The 20,745-nt window shown below is 53.5% G+C and overlaps 1 protein-coding gene across 10 annotated transcripts in view; it reads right to left on the bottom strand.

Annotated features, from left to right (window-relative positions):
• DGKK (diacylglycerol kinase kappa) overlaps positions 1 to 20,745 on the bottom strand; it is a 185,266-nt gene that overhangs the window by 23,181 nt on the left and 141,340 nt on the right. For 9 of the 10 annotated variants that reach the window (XM_005279164.5, XM_005279163.5, XM_005279162.5 and 6 more), the window contains 9 exons: positions 12,096 to 12,197; positions 10,773 to 10,872; positions 9,044 to 9,151; positions 7,359 to 7,455; positions 6,319 to 6,426; positions 5,117 to 5,230; positions 3,545 to 3,679; positions 2,749 to 2,915; positions 2,378 to 2,495 (listed from right to left, as the gene is read on the bottom strand). In XM_005279164.5, coding sequence (XP_005279221.1) covers positions 2,378 to 2,495; positions 2,749 to 2,915; positions 3,545 to 3,679; positions 5,117 to 5,230; positions 6,319 to 6,426; positions 7,359 to 7,455; positions 9,044 to 9,151; positions 10,773 to 10,872; positions 12,096 to 12,197 — 1,049 coding nt within the window. The remainder of the gene's footprint in view (positions 1 to 2,377; positions 2,496 to 2,748; positions 2,916 to 3,544; positions 3,680 to 5,116; positions 5,231 to 6,318; positions 6,427 to 7,358; positions 7,456 to 9,043; positions 9,152 to 10,772; positions 10,873 to 12,095; positions 12,198 to 20,745) is intronic. The other variant, XM_005279165.5, reaches the window with a different exon arrangement.

Raw genomic sequence — 20,745 nt, forward strand, 5'->3', positions numbered from 1 at the left:
GGGTGTGGGCTCTGGGATGGGGCTGGGGATGAGGGATTTGGGGTGCAGACTGCCCTGGGAGCTGTGGCAGGGAGAGAGGACTCCCCCCAGCCTTCTCTCACTGCAGCTGCGCAGCTTTGAGGGAATTTAGGCTGGGACGATGTCATCTTCCATGACCTCAGACCTATACCATCTTCAGGGACAAAGAAACTACATCTGCCCAGAGCAAGGCAATTGAGCAGCTGAGGCAAAGGAGTTTATTGTTGGGCCCAAGGCCTTAGTGGGCAAGAGTAGCATGCACTGTGGTCGGAGCACATTCAGAGCCAGCACCAACTCCTGGTGAAAACCCGTACACCATCACAGATGCTGCTGGACAGATGCTGCTAGCCCAGGAAGGGGAAAGCAGACACTGCTCTGGCACTGGAGCATGCCTCTATCATCATACTGCATCACTCAAGTACTGCAGTGACTGGGCAGCATGTACATAACATTGGTCGCTGTGCCAGGTGCTGTACAGAGCCTTGCCAGGCATGGCTGATATCTACAGGAGGTGGTGCAAATACTCAAACAGGCCTCAGTACATCCAACAGGGGGCAGTGGTGAGACAGGGCCAGAGCACCCCACACACACACACTGTGCAGGTGCCTTCCAGGGTCATAATTGTCCAGAAACTTTCCTCGGGCCCCTGACAGATAATGACTTTCTGATTAAGTTGTCAGGGTGGATGAGGTAATCTCTTCTATTGGCCCAACTTCTGTTGGCGAGAGAGACAAGCCTTTGAGCTCCACAGAGCTCTTCTTCAGGTCTGGGAAAGGTTCTCCGAGCATCACAGCTAAATGCATGATGGGACAGATAGTTTTTAGCACAAGTAGTTAGCATATATTATAAGGGACCATTCAAGGTAAAGCGGCTCATTAACACCTCTGTCATCATAGTACGGAAAAAAAGGGGCCAGTGGGTTACAGAATGTTGTGATAAGCCATAAATCCAGGGTCTCTGGTCAGTCCATGATTTTTGGTGTCTAGCAGAGTAATGAGTTTAAGATCCCAGGCTCATCTGTTGAAAGTGTTATGCAGGTTTCCTTTGAGGATGGGGCCTGATAGGTCAGATAGCCTTGTGAGAATTGTGCTCACTCACAATAAATAGGGTATTTTTCTCTTTTATCATTTTCCTATGTGAGTTCATTTGAGAGCGTCATGACTGTCTGATTTCACCCACATAGTTGTTATTGGGGCAGTTCGTGCACTGGATGAGAAACACTACATGATAGCCACATGTAGGACCCCTGGATCTTGAAAGGGGTGTTGTGGGGGTGTTGATCATTGTAGCAGTGGAGATATGGCTGCAGGTTTTGCATCTGTTGTTCTGGTGGGATCTGGTGCCACTTTGTGTTGGTGTGTCCTGGTCTGTGGGGAGGTTACATTTAGCAGTGACGATCACAGTCACTCTCCCACTAAGAGCTCGGTGTGGCTCGAAAGCTTGTGTCTCTCACCAACAGAAGTTGGACCAACAAAAGATATTACCTCACCCATCTTGTCTCACTAATATCCTGCGACCAACACGGCTACTACAACACTGCAAACATGATTCAACTGTCAGTTTTTCAAAAATTTCAAATTTCAAAAATTTCGGGTTTTGGAAACAAATGTCAGGTTTGTCACCATGAGCAGCCAAGGCTTACATAGGTCTAATAAGATCCAATGGATGGAAGTTGAAGCTAGACACATTCAGACAAGAAATAAGGTGTAAATTTCTAACAGTAAGGGGAATTAACCCATGGAAACGACTTACCAGGGTCGTGGTGGATTCTCCAGCACTGGCAATTTTTAAATCCCAACTGGACATTTTTCTAAACTATCTACTCTAGTTCAAATGGGATTAATTCAGGGCAGTGCTAGGGCCAGTGCTATGCAGGAGGTCAGACTAGATGATCACAATGGTCCCTTCTGGCCTTATAAACTACGAATCTCTGATCAACACAGACCCACAGAGCTCAGTAACGAAAACCCACACAACCCCATCACCAAGGGCTTGGAGCAGGACTTCCCCCTCCCCGCCCCAACATGTTTGGATAGGTGGAGACAGAGAGAAGTGGATTTCATGTGGGGACGGGTGCTGACATTTCATGCAGCCAGGCAGCCTCCTGCATTTATATTCCACCTGTAACTCAGTCTCTGGCTCGCCTGGTCTATTTATAGCTGGCTTAGCTCCTTGTTCTATTTATTTACTGGCTCTCTCTATAATATCCATTTAACCTTTGGCTTCCCCCTTAATCAATCTTATCTCTCTCTCTCCACCGCGCTCCCTGCTACCATCTCTTCTTCGGATTGCACCCACGTGCTCATCCCCTGCCTCTCACTCCCCCTGGATGTGACACCAGGCAGGCTGTGCCCCTCACCTCGGGCCCGCTGCTGCTCTTGTTGGGAAGGGCCTCGTTCAGGGCCAGGGAACAGGCGTTCACGGCGTGGGCCAGCTCCTGTTCCATGGCTTTGTGGGTTGTGGCTGCCTCGCGGATCCTGCAGGGAATCAAAGGAAGGGAGCTGATGGGAATTCACAGCTTCCCTTGGCGTCTAACCTGGGAAACGGGAAGTCTGGCCCATGGGCCAGGATCTGCGTGCAGAGAGGGGATCCCTGGGAAGGAGTCCCTGTCCGTCCCACTGCTCCTTCACCACCCACAGGGGGCACCACTGAGTAGGTGCTTCCTCCTAACCCCAGCCAGTTCCAGACTGGCCTGCTCCCCTGCCTTGTCCCACGGGCATCCCAGCTCACTTGGTGATGAGGGTTTCCGCAGCTTGAGCCATCTGCTGCATCTGGCCATACTCCTCGTCGGTCAGGTACTCCATGGACTGCTGGGAGTTGAGGCGGGGCCGCGCCGGGGCTCGGTAGCCCTCGCCCTTCTGCTTGTCCTCCCATGACTTCAGGGTGCTTTCAAAGGCCTGCAGAGAGAAATGGCAATGCTGCTGCTAATGGGGGTTGTGGGTGTCTGACCCTGCACTGCCTCCACAGGCACTGCCAGGAAGCTGGCATTCACCCCTGGACAGCTCCTGCCCCCCCACACACACACATTGACACCCTAGGGCATCCCTTGGCTCAGAACTCAGTGCAGCAGCTCTGGGGGAGGACAATGGCAGCTGCCATGTCATCCCCAAGAACCCCAAATACTGGCATACACCAATCACTGCTCCCACTGCTGAAATGCAGCCACCTCTGAGGTGGAACGGGACAGATGTTTAACAGCAACTCTATGTAGTTACCTGCATTGGAATTTCATTAACCACCCAGTTCTTTCGAGGAAGGGCTATGGGATCTTTAACTAGCCCAGCCAGCCAAGCCTTGTCTGAAAGATGGCACCTCCACCAGCAAAGCACCCAGCTAGCACCACACAGGGCACTGGCTCAGTGCTAGCTCGGATGAGAGGGCTCTCCTGACTGACTCAGCAGCATCACATCTGAGTTCCCCATCCAGCTACTGGACAGGCTCAGCCCATTTAGCTCATGAGAACTGACGAGGTCCTAGCCCCAGGCAGAATGGCTGCATGCTAGCAGCAGCTACCCTGAGGTCTTACCCTGTCTCTCGTTAGCATCTGGGCTCGGTTCTTGTGTTGGATTTTGATGATCCCTGGAGGCTGGATCCAGGCTTCTCCATCTACCTGCACTGGGACGCCCTCATCTCCCCGGATCGTGATCTTCACCATCCGACACTGCCAAGCAAGCACAGGAGAGGAGGCTGTCACCAAGCAGCAAGGCAGCGCACACGGCCCAGCCAAGGGCTTCACATAGCCCTAGTTAAAGAAATTCTCCCAGCAATCACAGCTCTGCCATGGCTTGATGCCAGTGAAGTGCTGTCTGTGATGCCAGGGCATGCTGGCAAAGCCATGTCTCCTGCCAGCTGGCACTCTGCTCTCCTGGCAGAGCCACGTCTCCTGGCCCAGTAGCTGGGTTCTGCCAGGAGCACCAGTGCATCTAGATTGTAGACCCTGCTGGGAGGCCTGATTCCTAGCTTGGGTCACTGGCTACAGATTAGCTCCACTCGAGCTAGCCATGTGGCCAGCATGGCTCAGGCTAGCCACTGGAGTCCAATCCCTCCCAAGCCCTGGGTATGGGCTCGGGCAGCGAGCCTGAGCACCTGCCCATGCTGCCACGGCCACACTGCTATTGTCAGGCCTCAGCTCAAGCAGAGCTGACATGTGTCCCTCTGCCTGAGCTGGGAACCCCACCTCCAGCTGCTGCAGAGCTGTACCATAGGCAGACCCACTCTGTGCTTCTCCGCCAGCACGCGGCCTACCCAGACACACCACTCGCAGGGCATCAGTTCTGGCCTGCCTGACACCCTGTGCAACGTGGGTGTGCCATGCTCCCAGAGCAGAGCTCATCACTCCATACTGGCAGGGGCACTGCACACTCATGGGGCATGGGACAGCCCCAATGAGATACAGAGGACAATACCCTTGTCCCAAGCCCCTCAGGCCCAGGGCGGCCTGGAGGGCATGGGACAAAAGGGGCAGTTTGTTCCCAGCCCCCCAAACCCATGGAATCTGAGTTAGCAGTGCTGCAGCTGACACTTGGTGTCACAGCTCCTGCAGATGGGTGGCTTGGCCAAACTTGAGTGGCGCTGCGACCCCATGCACCAGGTCACGTGGCCAGTGTGGGTAGCCGGGCCCAGCCTTGCAGGACAGGTACCGCCATGGAGAAGTCAGTGTGGGGAGAGCTTGCTTCCAACCCCCACCCCACTACGGGGGACCTCAGGGGCAGATTTTTCCCCAGGCCCTCCCAAAACCCTCGGGTAGCCCTGCTCAGGCCCCCCAACAAAAGAGCTGCCCCACTGAAACTTAGAGCCTTCCCTGCCCATATCAGCAGGAGGCCCTTCCCGCCCACCAACCCTACTGGAGACCCCCCTTCCCCTCCTCACAGGTCAGGAGCCTGACTCCCACACCTGCCCTTGCTTGACCTCCTGCAGCCTTTTCCGCCCAGGGTGCTCCCTCCCCAACCTTTGTGGGCCTCATGGGAGGGAGGTAGCAATGGGGGGGCGGGTCGTCCCCCCTGCAGACAGGCCCCATCTGGGCCTCCAGCCACCTGGGGCCTAGCCAGGTGGGGCCCAGCCAAGGGTTAGCTGATCTCCTGCGGCGGCGCTGCTTTACCTGGGCGATGCGGTGATGCTGCAGGTTGATGACTCGCGACATGGCCATCTGGATACTGCCAAAGACAGCAACCACCTCCAGCTTCTTATCATCGAAGGAGGGTGCCCCAAAGTTCTGCAGGGAACAGCACAGCCCCGTGACAGCCACCGCCCCGGACCCCTCTTCACCACACTCTGGGGCTCTCTATACAGCTGCGTGTCTGTCTGCCCGCCTGGGGCTCTCTGTGTCTGTGTGTCTATACAGCTGTGTGCATTTTTGTCCATCCATAAGTCTCTGTGTCTGTGTCTATACAACTGAGTGCATGTCTGTCTGCCTAGGAGTCTCTGTGTGTGTGTGTGTGGCTATACATCTCTGTGTCTGTCTGTCTATATCTAGGCTAAGTTCCATTTCTAGGGACTCTCCAGCTGACCCAAGAGGTTGGAGCTGAAGGGTAATGACAGTGGAGCCAGGGTGGGAGCTGGGTCCAGTTGCTGAGACCAGAAGGTGGGGAGTGGAGGGAGGCAGAAGAGGCCCTGGCAGGAAACCCCAGGGGAAGCTGCCACTGACCTGAGCTACCCACACAGCCACCCACAGGTGGAAGGGGAGTGGGGCACTCAGACAGGGCCCGGGGCTCCCCTAAGGACTCGGCCTCCTCAAAGGGTCATTGCAACTTCAGACTTTTGGCCATAAACGACCCCGGAAGGTCAGGGCTGTGCACTGCAGCACAATGAGCTTGGAGTGTGCACATGAAAACAGCTCTACACTGCTCTAGCCCTTTGCAAAGGGAGTAGCCCCACTTCACAGATAGAGAAACCGAGGCACAGTGAGGGGATGTGAACCCCTAAGGCCACAAGGAGTCAGGAGCGGAGTCAGGCCTAGATTGAAGACCTTCTGACCCCCAGCCCTCTCTGCTCTAGCTACCAGACAACAGTGCCTCCCAGTGAGACAGACTGCCACCCTTCCAACCCTTTCCTCAAAACCACCCAGGTACAGACTGCTGTCAGAATCAGGGCCTGAGCTAGATGGGCCCTGGGCTGATCCATCTGACGGGAGGTTGGAGACCAGACCAAGTGGAGCCAGGGCAGATCCATCTGGCAATTCCTCTGTCCCTAAATGGATACCAGGTCTCTTGTTACAGCTGCACTGAGGCATTTCACCTTCAGATTTACCATTGACACTATTAGCAAAGAACCCTCCAACCGCGCCCCGCAGCCAGCACTCACGTTATCCTCCTTTGTGCCGCCCCAGAAGTTGATGCCACCAGCATAGCTGGGGATGTTGAGCACGGCAATCCCCTGCAAACTGGGCAAGGAGATGGTCACTCCATCACACTGAAAGAGAAGACAAGGCAGGCTGAGATCTTCAATGTGTGCCAGGCACCACCTGCCAGCCCAGCCACATCCTCAGATCTGCCCGCAAGGCAGGCCAGGCAGGAACGCCAGCAAACTCCTGCATTTTGCTGTGAAACACAGCCCAGGCCTAAGAGAATTCAAGGGAGTCAGGGATTCTGGGCAGCCCGCCGTGATGTTACAGGGCTGGTTTGCAGAAGTCACTGTCCATTGGAGCATCACCGCTGTTTCAAGGCACTGACTACCCTTTAACATTCAGCCCCTGCCCTCCAAGAGAAAACAGGAAACACCCAGAGAATCACCAGCCTGAACTCACTCAGGCCCTGTGCTGATCCCCCCATTGTGCCTCATTACCAAGGCAAACCCATGCTCCGATCCAACCCAAGCAGGGTCAGGAGACTTGGTTTTAAAATAAAATGCAGGAGCCTTGTCTACGCTAGGGCTCCCCTGTTCGCACCACCAGGTGATGCTGTGCCAAGATGAGCAATGGTGGGAAATCTATGCACACACACCCCCAGCACAGACACAACTGGAGAGTCCCTTGGCTTTCTTACGAATGCCTGCTTGGGCTTTCAGTAACCTGCTTTGCACTGGGACTCAGTGCCTCTCCTTGGACTCTGTGTTGCAAAGGAAGAGGTTTCCATGACACAAGCAAACACAAAGCAGGAGAAGAGACTGACACCAAGGCAGGGGGCCTGAGAAATGAGCATTGCTGTGGCCTGGCAGCCTAGCTTCTAGCTCTATCTGTGGCCCCCATTCCTACAGTCTCTCAGCACCTAAACCCCAACGCCCGGCAGAGAACAGGGATCTGTCCAGAGCCCGCACATGTTCACTTAGCTGAGCACACCTGCTCTTGCTCTTATGCTCCCTCCAGTGATTTATGGCCCCCAGATCAGGCCAGCACCTCTGATTACCTCCAGCTGGACTCGTTGCTCCAGGTTCTTGTAGGTCCTTTGCAGAAGTTCCTTAGTCCCGAGCACTCCGTACCACATCATGTTCTTGGTGCGACTGCTGCAGCGGGGCAAGGGGAGAGAAACGCACAGCTCTGAGCAGGTGCTTTAAATCCCGCCTGGGTGCCTGTCTAACACAGATGCTATAGCTCAGCCAGAAGTCCTGGGTGGGATGTGGAAGTCACTGGCTGAGGGTCTCTGGGCTGAGTTATAGAGGACATGATCACAATGGTCCTGAAACTCATGGATCTATGTTAAACCAGTCCTGCAGACAACTCCAAGCCCCGGTCGCCACTGGCACAGTGGCCAACAGCCTTATTATGGTGGTGCAATGAGAATGACTTTTAAATATGCAAATTAGACAACAGAGATAATTACTGTGCATAGGTTAATCTAAAAGGCAACACAGACATTGCAGGACCGGATCTGACAATCTAGTCCCATATCCTCTTTCTCACCAGATGCTTCAGAGAAAGGTGCAAGAACCTGCTAGTGGCCAGGAATAACTGCCCATGGGGGAAGCATGCACTCTATTCCTACCACTGGCCTGTTAGGTGATCTGCTTTCCCACTCTGTGCCTCAGTTTCCCCATGTGTAGAATAGGGATAATGGCTCTGCCTCCTTTGTAAAGAGATCTCTAGCTGAGAAGAACTGTATAACTCTCTTAGGTAGTATTGTTATTCAGCCATCACTTCATCCCTTCTTTTTCTGCCATTCAAGGTAACTGAGTAGCAGGATTTAATTCCACCTCAGGGCATCCAGTGAGCTGAGCTCCTCTCCAGAGGTTTACATGATCTTGCCAAGACCCTCTGAGATGCTAGTAATACCTGATTGCTGTAGGTTTACTCTAGATATACAGGATCTGATTTTGCAGAGACTTCCGCTGGTTCCCACTGGCCTTTGTAAAATGGGATAATTATAAATACCCACCTCACAAGGATTAACGTCCTGGGGCCTAATTAACGAATGTTTTCAGAGTGTTAGAAGATGTTGGGATGAAGGGCATTGGCGCAGTGCACTGCATGGCTCTTGTTAAACAAGCTGTTATTATTGCCACGTGGCTGCATTCCATTCAAGTCAGGCACCATAGGCACCTTCAGCTAAACAGACACGCGGACTCACATCAGAGCAGTGGAGGCTTCATGACAGATAAGGAGCAGCGTGAAGCTCAGCCCAACAGCAGATCACTTAGGCTCTGTCTACACTACAGACTTCTGCCAGCATGGCTGTCAGCCAGATGTGAAGAGGTGTGGTCTGACTGACGTAACTTGCCGGCACAAGCCTCTGGTGTAGACACAGCTGGACTGGCCACATGTGCTTGTCCTGGTGTCACTGGTTTCACTCGGGGCGGCTGGAATAAGCTATGCTGGTGCAAGCACAGCTTGTCCGGTATAAGCTGTGTCCACACTAGGAGTGCTTTGCACTGGTATCGCTATACCGGTAAAGCCCTCCTTGTGTAGACCTGGCCAAAGACAGCTCCCCCCAGCTCCCTACATAGGTTGCCCCTGGAGTGCATGCCCTGAGGCAGAGGGTGTCTTTATAGATGACTCCCTCATGAAATGGGAACTCAGCAATCAAGGAGTTCTGACCTCTGCTCCTAGCCTGAGGCACTTTCCATTTGACGGAGGTAGGGGGGCTCGTTTGCCTACCTGCACTTTTTGGGGTGCTCGTCCCGTTTGTTGTTGAACTCCAGAGAGATTTTGGCATCCAGGCCTATGCCGAAGTAGTTATTCATGACGCATCTTTCGGAGAATTGTCTGAAAGCAGCAGATGGGGAAGGTGAGGTTTGGATACAGAACAATGCAGCAATGATCACAGGGGTGGAACCGGGAAATGGCAGCAGAATGAAAATATCAGTCCCATTATTGAAACATCCGTATGAGAATCCTTGAGATTTATTATGGGTTTTGAAGGGACTTTAGAATGCCAGCGACAATTGGAGCTTTGTGATTGGCTGTCAGTCATGTCACAGCCATGTCTGATTGGCTGTCAGTGATGTCATAGCCAAGTTTCTAGTCCCCATTAAACACACAGGGTTGATAGTTCTGTGTGTAATGACCCCATGGCAAAATAATAATAGCGTGCACCAGGCCAGACCTTATTACACTTCTCAAGTGGGGAAAGCAGGCAAACCTTCAGCTAGCCACGCCACATTCTGTTACCAACTCTGCAAAAGATACTGTCTGCTCGCCTGGCATTGTTTAATGATACCAACCGGACGTGCTATGGCCAGGCAGATTGTTGGCTGACGACTCACAGATAATTTGCTGATCCTAAACAGCCAGGGGACGATTCTGCTCTCAATTATGCCAATTTTCCATGGATGTAATTCCATGAGCTTCAGTGGAGGGACTCCAGATTTACACCAGTGCCAGAGAAGAATCAGACCCTGGCTTTTTAATTCTGTCATTGATTTAACAAGAACAGGTGAAGGAGCAGATTCCAGCTGCTGAACTAGCTGGTACATCTTTGCTTCCTGGAGATCAATAATATCTTGTGAGGTTAAAGCGAGGAGAGTTAGGCAGGCTGTGTTAAGGACTGTGCTTTCACCAATCTGTACTGCAGGGACAGCACTCAGACACTGCAGTAATAGTCAGACAAACAGACAGAGAGATAGACACCTCTAAATGTTTTCGTTTTAATTAAATCCAGAATCTCTAAAATTGATCAATTCCAGCTAACAGATGATCTATTTTTTCCCCCCCAGGGAAGCTCACTGCATAACTCTGAGATGCCTTTGCAGATCCCAGCCTGAAGGTATTATACACCTACAGTTCCAGCAACGGCCACAGCGCTTGAAGCCCAGACAATGCAATCCACCAAGCTCGCTGGTCACTGCATTCTACACTAGTTGGCTTTCACAGATAGAGCACATGGCTGTCACCCAGCCCTGGTGATGACAAAGTCGAGGGTCACAGTGAGGAGGACGGTGGCCACGTGTCAATTAGCGGTACTGGGGGAAACACACATGGACCTTCAAGAAACAGGATGCTCCCAAACAAGAGGCTGCGAGCAGCTCCCCTCCCCTTCCTTTTGGCAGTGTGGAGAGAACCCCCCACCCGCGAGAACGGAAAGTTCCACTTCAACAAAAACCCCTCTCGTCAGCCAATCAGAATTAAGAGAGACATATATGAGACTCTCTGGGAAAGAGGAGGAAAACTGGCTGGTGAAAGGCTGATAATGATTGAGACTGAGGTTAAGGTCAAGTGTTGACAAAGGAGAGGCAATGTATTCTTTGTGTTTTTTGGCACGTCATTTCCTTACCTGGGCCTCAGTTCTCCTGTGTCAAACGGGGATAAGAGCTCTACCCTACAGGGGGGCAGCATCGGAGGCCTGGACACGCGCCGGGGATTAATGTTGCCCAGAGCACGTACTCACATGGTGTTGGGATCCTCAGTGAAATGGACAGTGCTGAAGCTGTCAGGTCTATCCAGGAAGATAGACGACGTCGTGGAGATCACCGTACCCCGCCGGGAACCTGGCCAAAGGGGAGATGCTCTTTAGCAGCCAGCAGCGCCCCTGCCCTTAACAAGCACATACCCTGCATCCTACCCCTAGCCTGCCTTCCTTAGCCCCCAACACCGCACTAAGAAACCCCTTCACTTCTGAGTGCAGAGGGGACCCCAGTGTGGCACTCTGCTAAGCACTTTGCTTGCTGCCACTTTAAATGGGACATGCCCCTAGGGGAGAGTGCTGGGTGTGGCCCTACAGACATGGATTATGGGCAGGTCTGGTGACATGGTTTGTAAATCCCTTGCAAAGAGCCTGGACAGTCTGTTTCCTGATTATCTGCACTCAGTTCTCCCTTCTCACCCTGCTTTGATAATGGAGGGTGCAATACGCACTGCGCTCCTTCCCTACCACCAGCAGGGGTCAGGGCATGGGGGTTAGTTAGCCAATTAAGTGGGCTTTGGATCAGGCCCTCAGTCAACAGAAGCCCTTCCATTGACCTCAATCAGCTTTGGATCAGGTTCCTACTGCTCTACTGCCAGCAGGGGGAGCCCCAGGTATTATTGATTTCCAACACACACACTGATGAGTCAAGGTGGGGCCCTCATCCCTGCCCCACTCCAGAGAGTTGCACTCCTCTGCTATGGTACCTGGACTCTGCAGGACACAGCCTGCCAGTCTGTCAGAGCCTCCACAGTCCCCTGCACATGGCTGGTCAATTTCCCTTGAAATGCCCAGGCCGGGATTCCTCTGCGGCCTCCAGCCAGCGCCCACACTGCCAAGGCCTGACTGTCCAAACATCACCAGCTCTCAGCCACCCAATGGTGGGCATGGGTGTAGCTTGGGCAGACAGCGTGTGCAATCCCACAGCACGCTCACGTTGCACACGGCCCTAGCCGTCTGACGGCTGGAAATCTCCAGGCTTATCCTGGTTTGGCCTGTCTGCTGTGCTCTGAGACTGGTATTTAGATTGCTCCAGGCGCTATGCGGGCAGCAAAGGTGAGCTCAAGACCAATACCCCCTGCCAGTTACACAACAGCAACTAGGAGTCCTGCTCACAGTCACAGATGCACTGTAGTATGTAGCTGGGAGGCCTCCACTTTAGAAAACAGGGCCCCTTTAATCTGTGTATTTGCCACCCCCAATCCTGCCTTGGTTCCAGCTTCTCCGATCATTTTAAATAACGAGTGACGTGGAAGAGCCCATGATCCTGAATGGGGAGTGGGCTGCATGAACCAGCCGGAGACTTACAAAGAATTTCAGTCTCTTTGCTGAACTCTTCCAAGCTGTCCTTCTTGCTGGAAGCCGTGATGCTCCGATAGGCTTGAGTCTGCTTGTTCTGCTCATCCACAGCTACACGGGAACAGGCAAGGCATGCAATGTAAAGCCAATGCTAGGGGTATGGCTACACAACAGTGTCAGCCCGGGGTTCATGGGACTCGAGTCAGTCCATTCATGTCAGGGAAACCTGGAGGCTGGAGCATCTACACTGCATTTTAACCCTAGGTTAAAGATTTGCTGACCCATGCTCAAACCTAGGGCTCTGGCACCCATACTCCAGTGCGCAGAACCAAGTCAAAGTAACCATATCCCAGAGTGCCTAGTGCCCCCACCAACCCCATCGACACTCTAGCCCTAGGAACATGGTGCACTGTGGGAAAACTCTACTGCCCTGCCTGTTTCCCAACTGTGACATGCTATTGATGGGACTCAGAAACACATAACGACTCCTGTGGTGGCTGTCCTGGAAGCACACGGCAGCGTGAAAAGGCTTTACTCTGAACTGCCCCTAACCTGAGAACTGGGTTCCTCACTAGGCTGAGTCACATGGACAGGAAAATGCCCAGGGCAGGCCCCTGTTCTGAGGGTAACTAGGGCACCCAGCTCCAGGGCTGCCAGACTGCACCATGGGCTGGTTAGTGACGGGGTTTTTGTTTAGCTGGTTTTTATTTATTGTTGTCTGTTTGTTTTGAATGGAGGTGTCCGAGGAAGAACATACACACCCAGCCTGGCTGCTGCCGGATGCTGAGCGGTGAAGGGCATCCCCAGGACTTGGGGTGCAAGGTGCTCCAGCACTCCCGGGATCCCTGGGAGGCTATGCGGTAGTTTTGGGGCTGGCTCCCACTCTCCCACCTGACAATGCATGCAGCCCGGGCGTCCCTGCACACACAGCCCCAGGGAGGGTGGGGAGGCCCGGGGGGAAGGGACAGAGAGCGGAGCAGGACTAAGCGGCTGCCCTGCAAGGAGGGGGAGCAGCAGAGCTCCCGGCTCAGCAGGGCTGGGGCAGGGATGATCCTCAATATCCTGGCAACCAGGAGCCGCCTCCTGCCAGTCAGCTTTGCTCCGTTCCAGGCAAGCTCTGCACAGCAGTGAGGAGGAGCCGGAGCAGGCAAGGGGAGCGGGCTTGGCCAGGCAGTAATGGCGCTTCCAGCCTCTGCGCTGGCTGCCTGCAGCGCTGCTCCTCTGCTGCCAGGAATTCTGGGATAGATAGATCCAGAGGTCTTCCAGGACCCGAGTCAAGCCAGAGCCATGTGCACAGGAAAGCAATAGGGATCGGACCCTAGGTCCCAGCTTAACACGGGCTCGGACCCTCCACGTCAGCTAACCTAGGTTAGCGTGGCTGCAAGGGGGGTTAGACTTGAGCTCAGGCTTACATTGCTGCATAGACATACCCTAGGGATGCCCAGCCAGCACCTGGATGTACCTGATGCTTCCTCAGCTCACTGCTGATGGGTTTGACCCTTGCAGGTGTTTCCACTCCACCTCGTAGGGCTGGCTGAGCTCCCGAGGCCCAGGGGGCAGAGGGGTCTCCTGTCCCAGCACAGAAACCCCAGCCAGGAGGCCTCTGCAGGCTGTCGTGGCACCTGGTCCTTGGTGAACCAGGCTCTTGCAGGAGCTGCCACCTGGCCCTGACGTTCTAGAGAGTATACAGAGCCTAAAGCCTACAGATGGGGATGCCAGAGATACTGTCTGGACTGGATGCTCAGGACTCCAACCCTATCTGGACCTGCCAGCAGCCCATGCGGTGCCTGCACAAAATGAGCACAGTGCTCCTGGCAGCCGCGGTTAGAACCGATATTAGATGAGGCAGCTGGAGTCTGGCTCACAGGAGGAAAGGCAGCAGGACTGGGCCCTTCGCTAGTGCCGAGCATAAAGTGAAGGGGCTGGTTCCATGCCCAAAGACCTAGGCTGTCTGGCATACGCTCTAGCATGATGAGAAGTTCACTGAGCAGACAGAACCATCCAGGAGATGGGGACCCCTGCTCTTTTGGCTCCTTCCTGCACTCCACCCCATGCTACCAGGACCTGTGACCCACCAGCCAGGAGCAATGCCCCTGGCATCCAGGGATGCTGCTCCTGGATTAGCCACCAGGGTGCGCTCCCTGACTTTTATTAGAGTCACCTCTGAGTGATTCACACTGGTGACTCAGTGACTCAACTTCACAGAGGGGGAAACTGAGGCCCAGAAGGGTCCAGGCCAAAATGATCAGCAGGGACCCATGCTGTGGGGTGCCTCTGTTTTGGGCGTCCTGCCTGGCCAGATCTGGCTTGATTTTTAGAAGTGCTGAGCATTAAAAAAAACGGTTACCCACCTTTCGTAACTGTTGTTCTTTGAGATGTGTTGCTCATGTCCATTCCATACTAGGTGTGTGCGTGCCCACATGTGCGGTCATCAGAGATTTTTGCCTTAGCGATACCCGTAGGGCCGACTTTGGTGCCCCCTGGAGTGCCGCGCTCATGCGTCGATATATCAGGTGCTGCCAGCCCTAGGCCCTCTCAGTCCCTTCTTGCTGACAACTGCGACAGAGAGGCAGGTGAGCGGGTAATGGAATGGACATGAGCAACATCTCGAAGAACAATAGTTACGAAAGGTAGGTAACCGTTTTTTCTTCTTAGAGTGCTTGTTCATGTCTATTCCATTCTAGGTGACTCACAAGCAGAATCAACGGAGGTTGGCTTTGAGCTCACGGTCTTGAAGCTTGTAGCACAACTCTCTCAAACCTAGCATCATCTCAGGCCTGCTGGGTCAGCACGTAGTGCAACGTGAACGTGTGGACGAATGACCGGGAGGCAGCCCGACAGATCTCTTGGATCGGCACCTGTGCCATGAAGGTTGCTGATGACGCCTGCACCCTAGTCGAATGAGCTGTCACGATCGCCGGCAGGGGCACATTTGCCAGCTCGTAGCAGTAGCAGATGCAGGCTGTGATTCAAGATGAGATTCTCTGGGCAGACGCTGGGCGACCTTTCATTCTGGCAGCAATAGCAACAAACAACCGCGTTGACTTACGGAACGGCCTTGTTCTATCAATGTAGAAGGCCAGTGCCCGTCTGACATCCAGGGTATGCAGCCTGCGCTCATCATCCGTCACATGAGGCTTTGGACAAATGACTGGTAAATAAATGTCTTGACCAGTGTGGAACTGGGAGGCAGCCTTGGGCAGAAAGGCCGGGTGCAGACGCAGCTGGCCTTTGTCCTTATAGAAGACCGTATATGGCGGCTCCGACGTGAGCACCCTGAACTTGTACACCCTACGGGTTGAAGTTATAGCAACCAAGAAGACCACCTTCCAGGAGAGAAGGAGAAGACAGCAGGAAGCCAGAGGTTCGAAGGGGCAACCCATGAGCCTCGACAGCACAAGATTCGGGTCCCAAGGGGGGACTGGGTCATAGGTGCCGACTCCATGAGTGCTCCGGGGCTGTAGCACCCACAGAAAAAAAATAGTGGGTGCTGAACACCCACCAGCAGGCCCCTCCCCCCCCTCCCCAGCACCGAGCCCCGCCGATCAGCTCGTTCCCATCCCCCGCAGTGCCTCCCACTGGCTGCCATCAGCTGTTTGGCGGTGTGCTGGGGAAGGAACGGGGGGCGGGCCTGGGCGACGCATGGGCCAGATGCGGGAAATGGAAGGGGCGGGACCAGCCCCTTCCAGCCACTAAGATGCTGCTCTGCAGCCCTGCACGGCGGTTGCCTGAGAGAGCCTGGCTGGGGAGGTGACTCCCGCTGCCTGCCTGGGCTCGGGTCCCCGGAAGCCGAGCCAGGCGGGGAGCAGAAGCCACCTCCTCCCCAGCCAGGTTCTCTCAGGCAGCTGCCGGGCAGGGCTGCAGAGCAGCGACCAGGAGGGGCCGGCGTTAAAATCAGCTCCCTCCTGCTCCTCACCTGGGCTCCTGGGGAGCAGGGAGAGCAGCAGAACGTGCTGGGAGGGCAGGCGCAGCAGGAGGACAAAGCACCCCTCCCCTACAGGTAACATGGGGTGGGGAGAGTGTGGTGGCCCCAGGGCTGGGAGCAGGGGACACACATGTGACCTGCCCTTTTGCTCGTGCCCCCCCCCATTTTGGGGAGGCACCAGTTGAATACGGGGGAGAAGGAGGGGGCGGAGCAAGGACGGGAAGAGGTGGGGTGGGGGTGGGGCATCAGGGGAAGGTGCGGAGTGGGGGCGGGGCCTAGGACGGAGCAGGGGGTCGAGCACCCCCCAGGAAATCTGGAAGTCTACACCTATGGACCGAGTCCCAGACATGTAGGTAAAGGCACTCCAGACATTTCAGGAACCGCGCTGTCATGGGATGGACGAAGACCAACCAGCCTTGAAACGGAGGAACACCGAAACAGCCGCCAGGTGGATGGAAGGCCTGGTCTACACTATGACTTTAATTCGGATTTAGCAGCGTTAAATCAAATTAACCCTGCACCCGTCCACACAACAAAGCCATTTATTTCGAAATAAAGGGCTCTTTAAATCGATTTCTGTACTCCACCCCGACGAGCGGAGTAGCACTAAAATCGATATTGTCATTTCGAATTAGGGTTAGTGTGGCCACAATTCGATGGTATTGGCCTCCGGGAGCTGTCCCACAGTGCACCATTGTGACCGCTCTGGACAGCAATCTGAACTCGGATGCACTGGCCAGGTAGACAGGAAAAGCCCCGCAAACATTTGAATTTCATTTCCTGTTTGCCCAGCGTGGAGAGCACAGGTGACCACAGATAGCTCATCAGCACAGGTAACCATGCAGGCCAATAATCGAAAAAGAGCACCAGTATGGACCGTACGGGAAGTACTGGATCTGATCGCTATATGGGGAGAGGATTCAGTGCTAGCAGAACTTTGTTCGAAAAGACGAAATGCCAAAACTTTTGAAAAAAATCTCCAAGGGCATGATGGAGAGAGGCTACAATAGGGACTCAGATCAGTGCTGCATGAAAGTCAAGGAGCTCAGACAAGCTTATCAAAAAACAAAGGAGGCAAATGGTTGCTTCGGGTCAGAGCCGCGGACATGCCGCTTCTATGCCGAGCTGCATGCAGTTCTAGGAGGAGCCGCCACCACTACCCCACCTCTGACCATGGATTCCGAGGCGGGGATAATCTCATCAGCTGCACCTGAGGATTCTGCAGACGGGGAAGAGGAGGAGGAGGACGACGAGCTTGCAGAGAGCACCCAGCACTCCGTTCTCCCCAACAGCCAGGATCTTTTTCTCAGCCTGACTGAAGTACCCTCCCAACCCAATATCCAAGACCATGACCCCATGGAAGGGACCTCGGGTGAGTTTACCTTTTAAAATATAAAACTTGCTTTTAAAACAAGCATTTTTTAATGATTACTTTGCCCTGAGGACTTGGGATGCATTCGCGGCCAGTACAGCTACTGGAAAAGTCTGTTAACGTGTCTGGGGATGGAGCGGAAATCCTCCAGGGACATCTCCATGAAGCTCTCCTGGAGGTACTCCAAAAGCCTTGCCACAGGGTTTCTGGGCCTTATTCCATCCTCCATGGTAGGACACTTGACCATGCCATGCTTGCAGCAAGTAATCTGGTATCACTGCATTACAAAGCCTGGCAGCATATGGTCCCGGTGTTTGCTGGCATTCAAGCAACACCCGTTCATTATCTCGCTGTGTAATCCTCAGGAGAGTGATATCACTCATGGTAACCTGGTTGAAATATGGGAATTTAATTAAGGGGACAGAGGTGGCCATTCCTACTTGGCTGTTTGCCTGTGGCTGAAAAGAAATTCTTCCCTGCAGTTAGCCAAGCGCGGGGGGGCGGAATTGGCCCTGAGCTTTTCGCATTTGGCTAGCAGGGATCTTCCCTGTTACCAGCCATGCGGTGGGGGGAGGGGTACAGCGATCATCCCAGAGAATTGGATATGGGGGGGTTAGTTTATTTTCTGCTGCTGAAGGTTAACAGGAAAACTGCAGCAGTCAACGGGTTTCGCTTGGTATGTGGGAAAGGAGGGCGCAGAAGCCGAAAGACAATGGCTTACCATGGCCGCATGCAAGCTGAATTCTGTTGCCCGGACCTGCGTCTGTGATCTCTAACACCAAAGCCACAGGCACTCAATATTAAGATGGAAAATGCGACCTTGTACTGAAATCACATGTGCTATGTAATGTGAATAGTGTTGTTCACCATGAAAGAGTATAAGCATTGTTCTGTAAAATGTATCATTTTAAAAACTTCTCTCCTTTTTTTCAACCCTCCCTCCAGCAGCTGCAGATTTTTCAAGCCTCCCTCCTCCGTCCCGAAGGCTATCACAGATAAGGCGGCGGAGAAAGAGGACGCGAGACGAGATGTTCACGGAAATAATGGAATGCACCCGCAATGAAAGAGCTCATTTGAATGAGTGGAAGGACACGGTATCTCAATTTAGGAAAGATGCCAGTGAACGTGAGGTCATGAGGGACGCTCGAGATGAGAGGTGGCAGGCTGCAACGCTGGGGCTGCTGCGTGATCAAACGGACATGCTCCGGCGTCTGGTGGAGCTTCAGGAACGGCAGCAGGATAACAGACTGCCGCTGCAGCTGCTGTATAACCTCCCTCCCTCCTCACCATGTTCCATATCCTCCTCACCCAGACGTGTAAGAATACAGGGGGGGGGAGGCTCCGTGCACCCTCCCACTCCACCCCAGTGGACAGCCCAACCAAAAGGCTGTCATTATATTGAATTTTTTCAGTGGCCTTTTACTTCCCTCCTATCCTCCTCCCAAACCTCACCCAGATTACCTTGTCGGTTCTCTCCCTATGTTTATAATCAATTAATAAAGAATACGTGATTTTTAAACGATAGTGACTTTATTTCCTTTGAAAGAAAGCTGGGGGAAGGGGGAGGGTGGGTTCCTTACAGAGAATGAGTCAATAAAGGGGGTGGGTTTTCATGAAGGAGAAACAAACTCATGAAGGAGAAATTTCACACTGTAGCCTGGCCAGTCATGAAACTGGTTTTCAAAGCTTCTCTGATGCACAGCACTTCCTGGTGTGCTCTTCTAATCGCCCTGGTGCAGGTGATTTGCCTCAGCCTCCCACCCCGCCATAAAGGTCTCCCCCTTACTTTCACAGAGATTGTGGAGCACACAGCAAGCAGAAATAACAATGGGGATATTAGTTTGGCTGAGGTCTGAGCCAGTCAGTAACGATCGCCAGCGACCTTTTAAACGGCCAAATGCACATTCTACCACCATTCTGCACTTGCTCAGCCTGTAGTTGAACAGCTCCTGACTCCTGTCCAGGCTGCCTGTGTATGGCTTCATGAGCCATGGCATTAAGGGGTAGGCTGGGTCCCCAAGAATAACTATTGGCATTTCAACATCCCCAACGGTTATTTTCTGGTCTGGGAAGTAAGTCCCTTGCTGCAGCCGTTTAAACAGAGTAGTGTTCCTGAAGACGCGAGCATCATGAACCCTTCCCGGCCAGCCCACGTTGATGTTGGTGAAATGTCCCTTGTGATCCACAAGTGCTTGCAGCACCATTGAAAAGTACCCCTTGCGGTTTATGTACTGGGTCCCCTGGTGCTCCGGTGCCAAGATAGGGATATGGGTTCCATCTATCGCCCCACCATAGTTAGGGAATCCCATTGCAGCAAAGCCATCCACTATGACCTGCACATTTCCCAGAGTCACTACCTTTCATAGCAGCACCTCAGTGATTGCTTTGGCTACTTGCATCACAGCAGCCCCCACAGTAGATTTGCCCACTCCAAATTGATTCCCGACTGACCAGTAGCTGTCTGGCGTTGCAAGCTTCCACAGGGCTATCGCCACTCGCTTCTCAACTGTGAGGGCTGCTCTCATCTTGGTATTCTGGCGCTTCAGGGCAGGGGAAAGCAAGTCACAAAGTTCCAAGAAAGTGCCCTTACGCATACGAAAGTTTCGCAGCCACTGGGAATCGTCCCACACCTGCAACACTATGCGGTCCCACCAGTCTGTGGTTGTTTCCCAGGCCCAGAATTGGCGTTCCACGGCTATAACCTGCCCCATTAACAGCATGATCTCCAAAGCACTGGGTCCCGCGGTTTGATAGAATTCCATGTCCATATCCTCATCACTCTCGCTGCCGCGCTGCCGTAGCCTACTCCTCGCCACCTGGTTTTGCAGGTTCTGGTTCAGCATAAACTGCACGATAATGCTCAATGTTCATGACTGCTGTCTTGAGCTGAGCGGGCTCCATGCTTGCCGTGGTATGGCGTCTGCACTATTCACCCAGGAAAAAGGCGCGAAACGGTTGTCTGCCGTAGCTTCTCTGGAGAGGGGGGGAGAATATACCCAGAACCACCTGCGACAATGTTTTTGCCCCCATCAGGCATTGGGATCTCAACCCAGAATTCCAATGGGCGGAGGAGACTGTGGGAACTATGGGATAGCTATGGGATAGCTACCCACAGTGCAACGCTCCGGAAATCGACGCTAGCCCTGGTACATGGACGCACACCGCCAAATTAATGTGCTTAGTGTGGCCGCATACATTTGACTTTATACAATCTGTTTCCAAAATTCTAATTATATAAATTCGGATTAATCCCGTAGTGTAGACATACCCGAAGATATCGACAGGCCCTGGAGCTTAAGGTAAAGGATGTCCTGCAGCAGGAATATGCCAGTCCAAGGACCAACACGTGAACACAGTTTGCC

The sequence above is a fragment of the Chrysemys picta genome, chromosome 9 (genome assembly GCF_011386835.1).
Source record: "Chrysemys picta bellii isolate R12L10 chromosome 9, ASM1138683v2, whole genome shotgun sequence".
NCBI classification, from domain to species: Eukaryota; Metazoa; Chordata; order Testudines; family Emydidae; genus Chrysemys; species Chrysemys picta.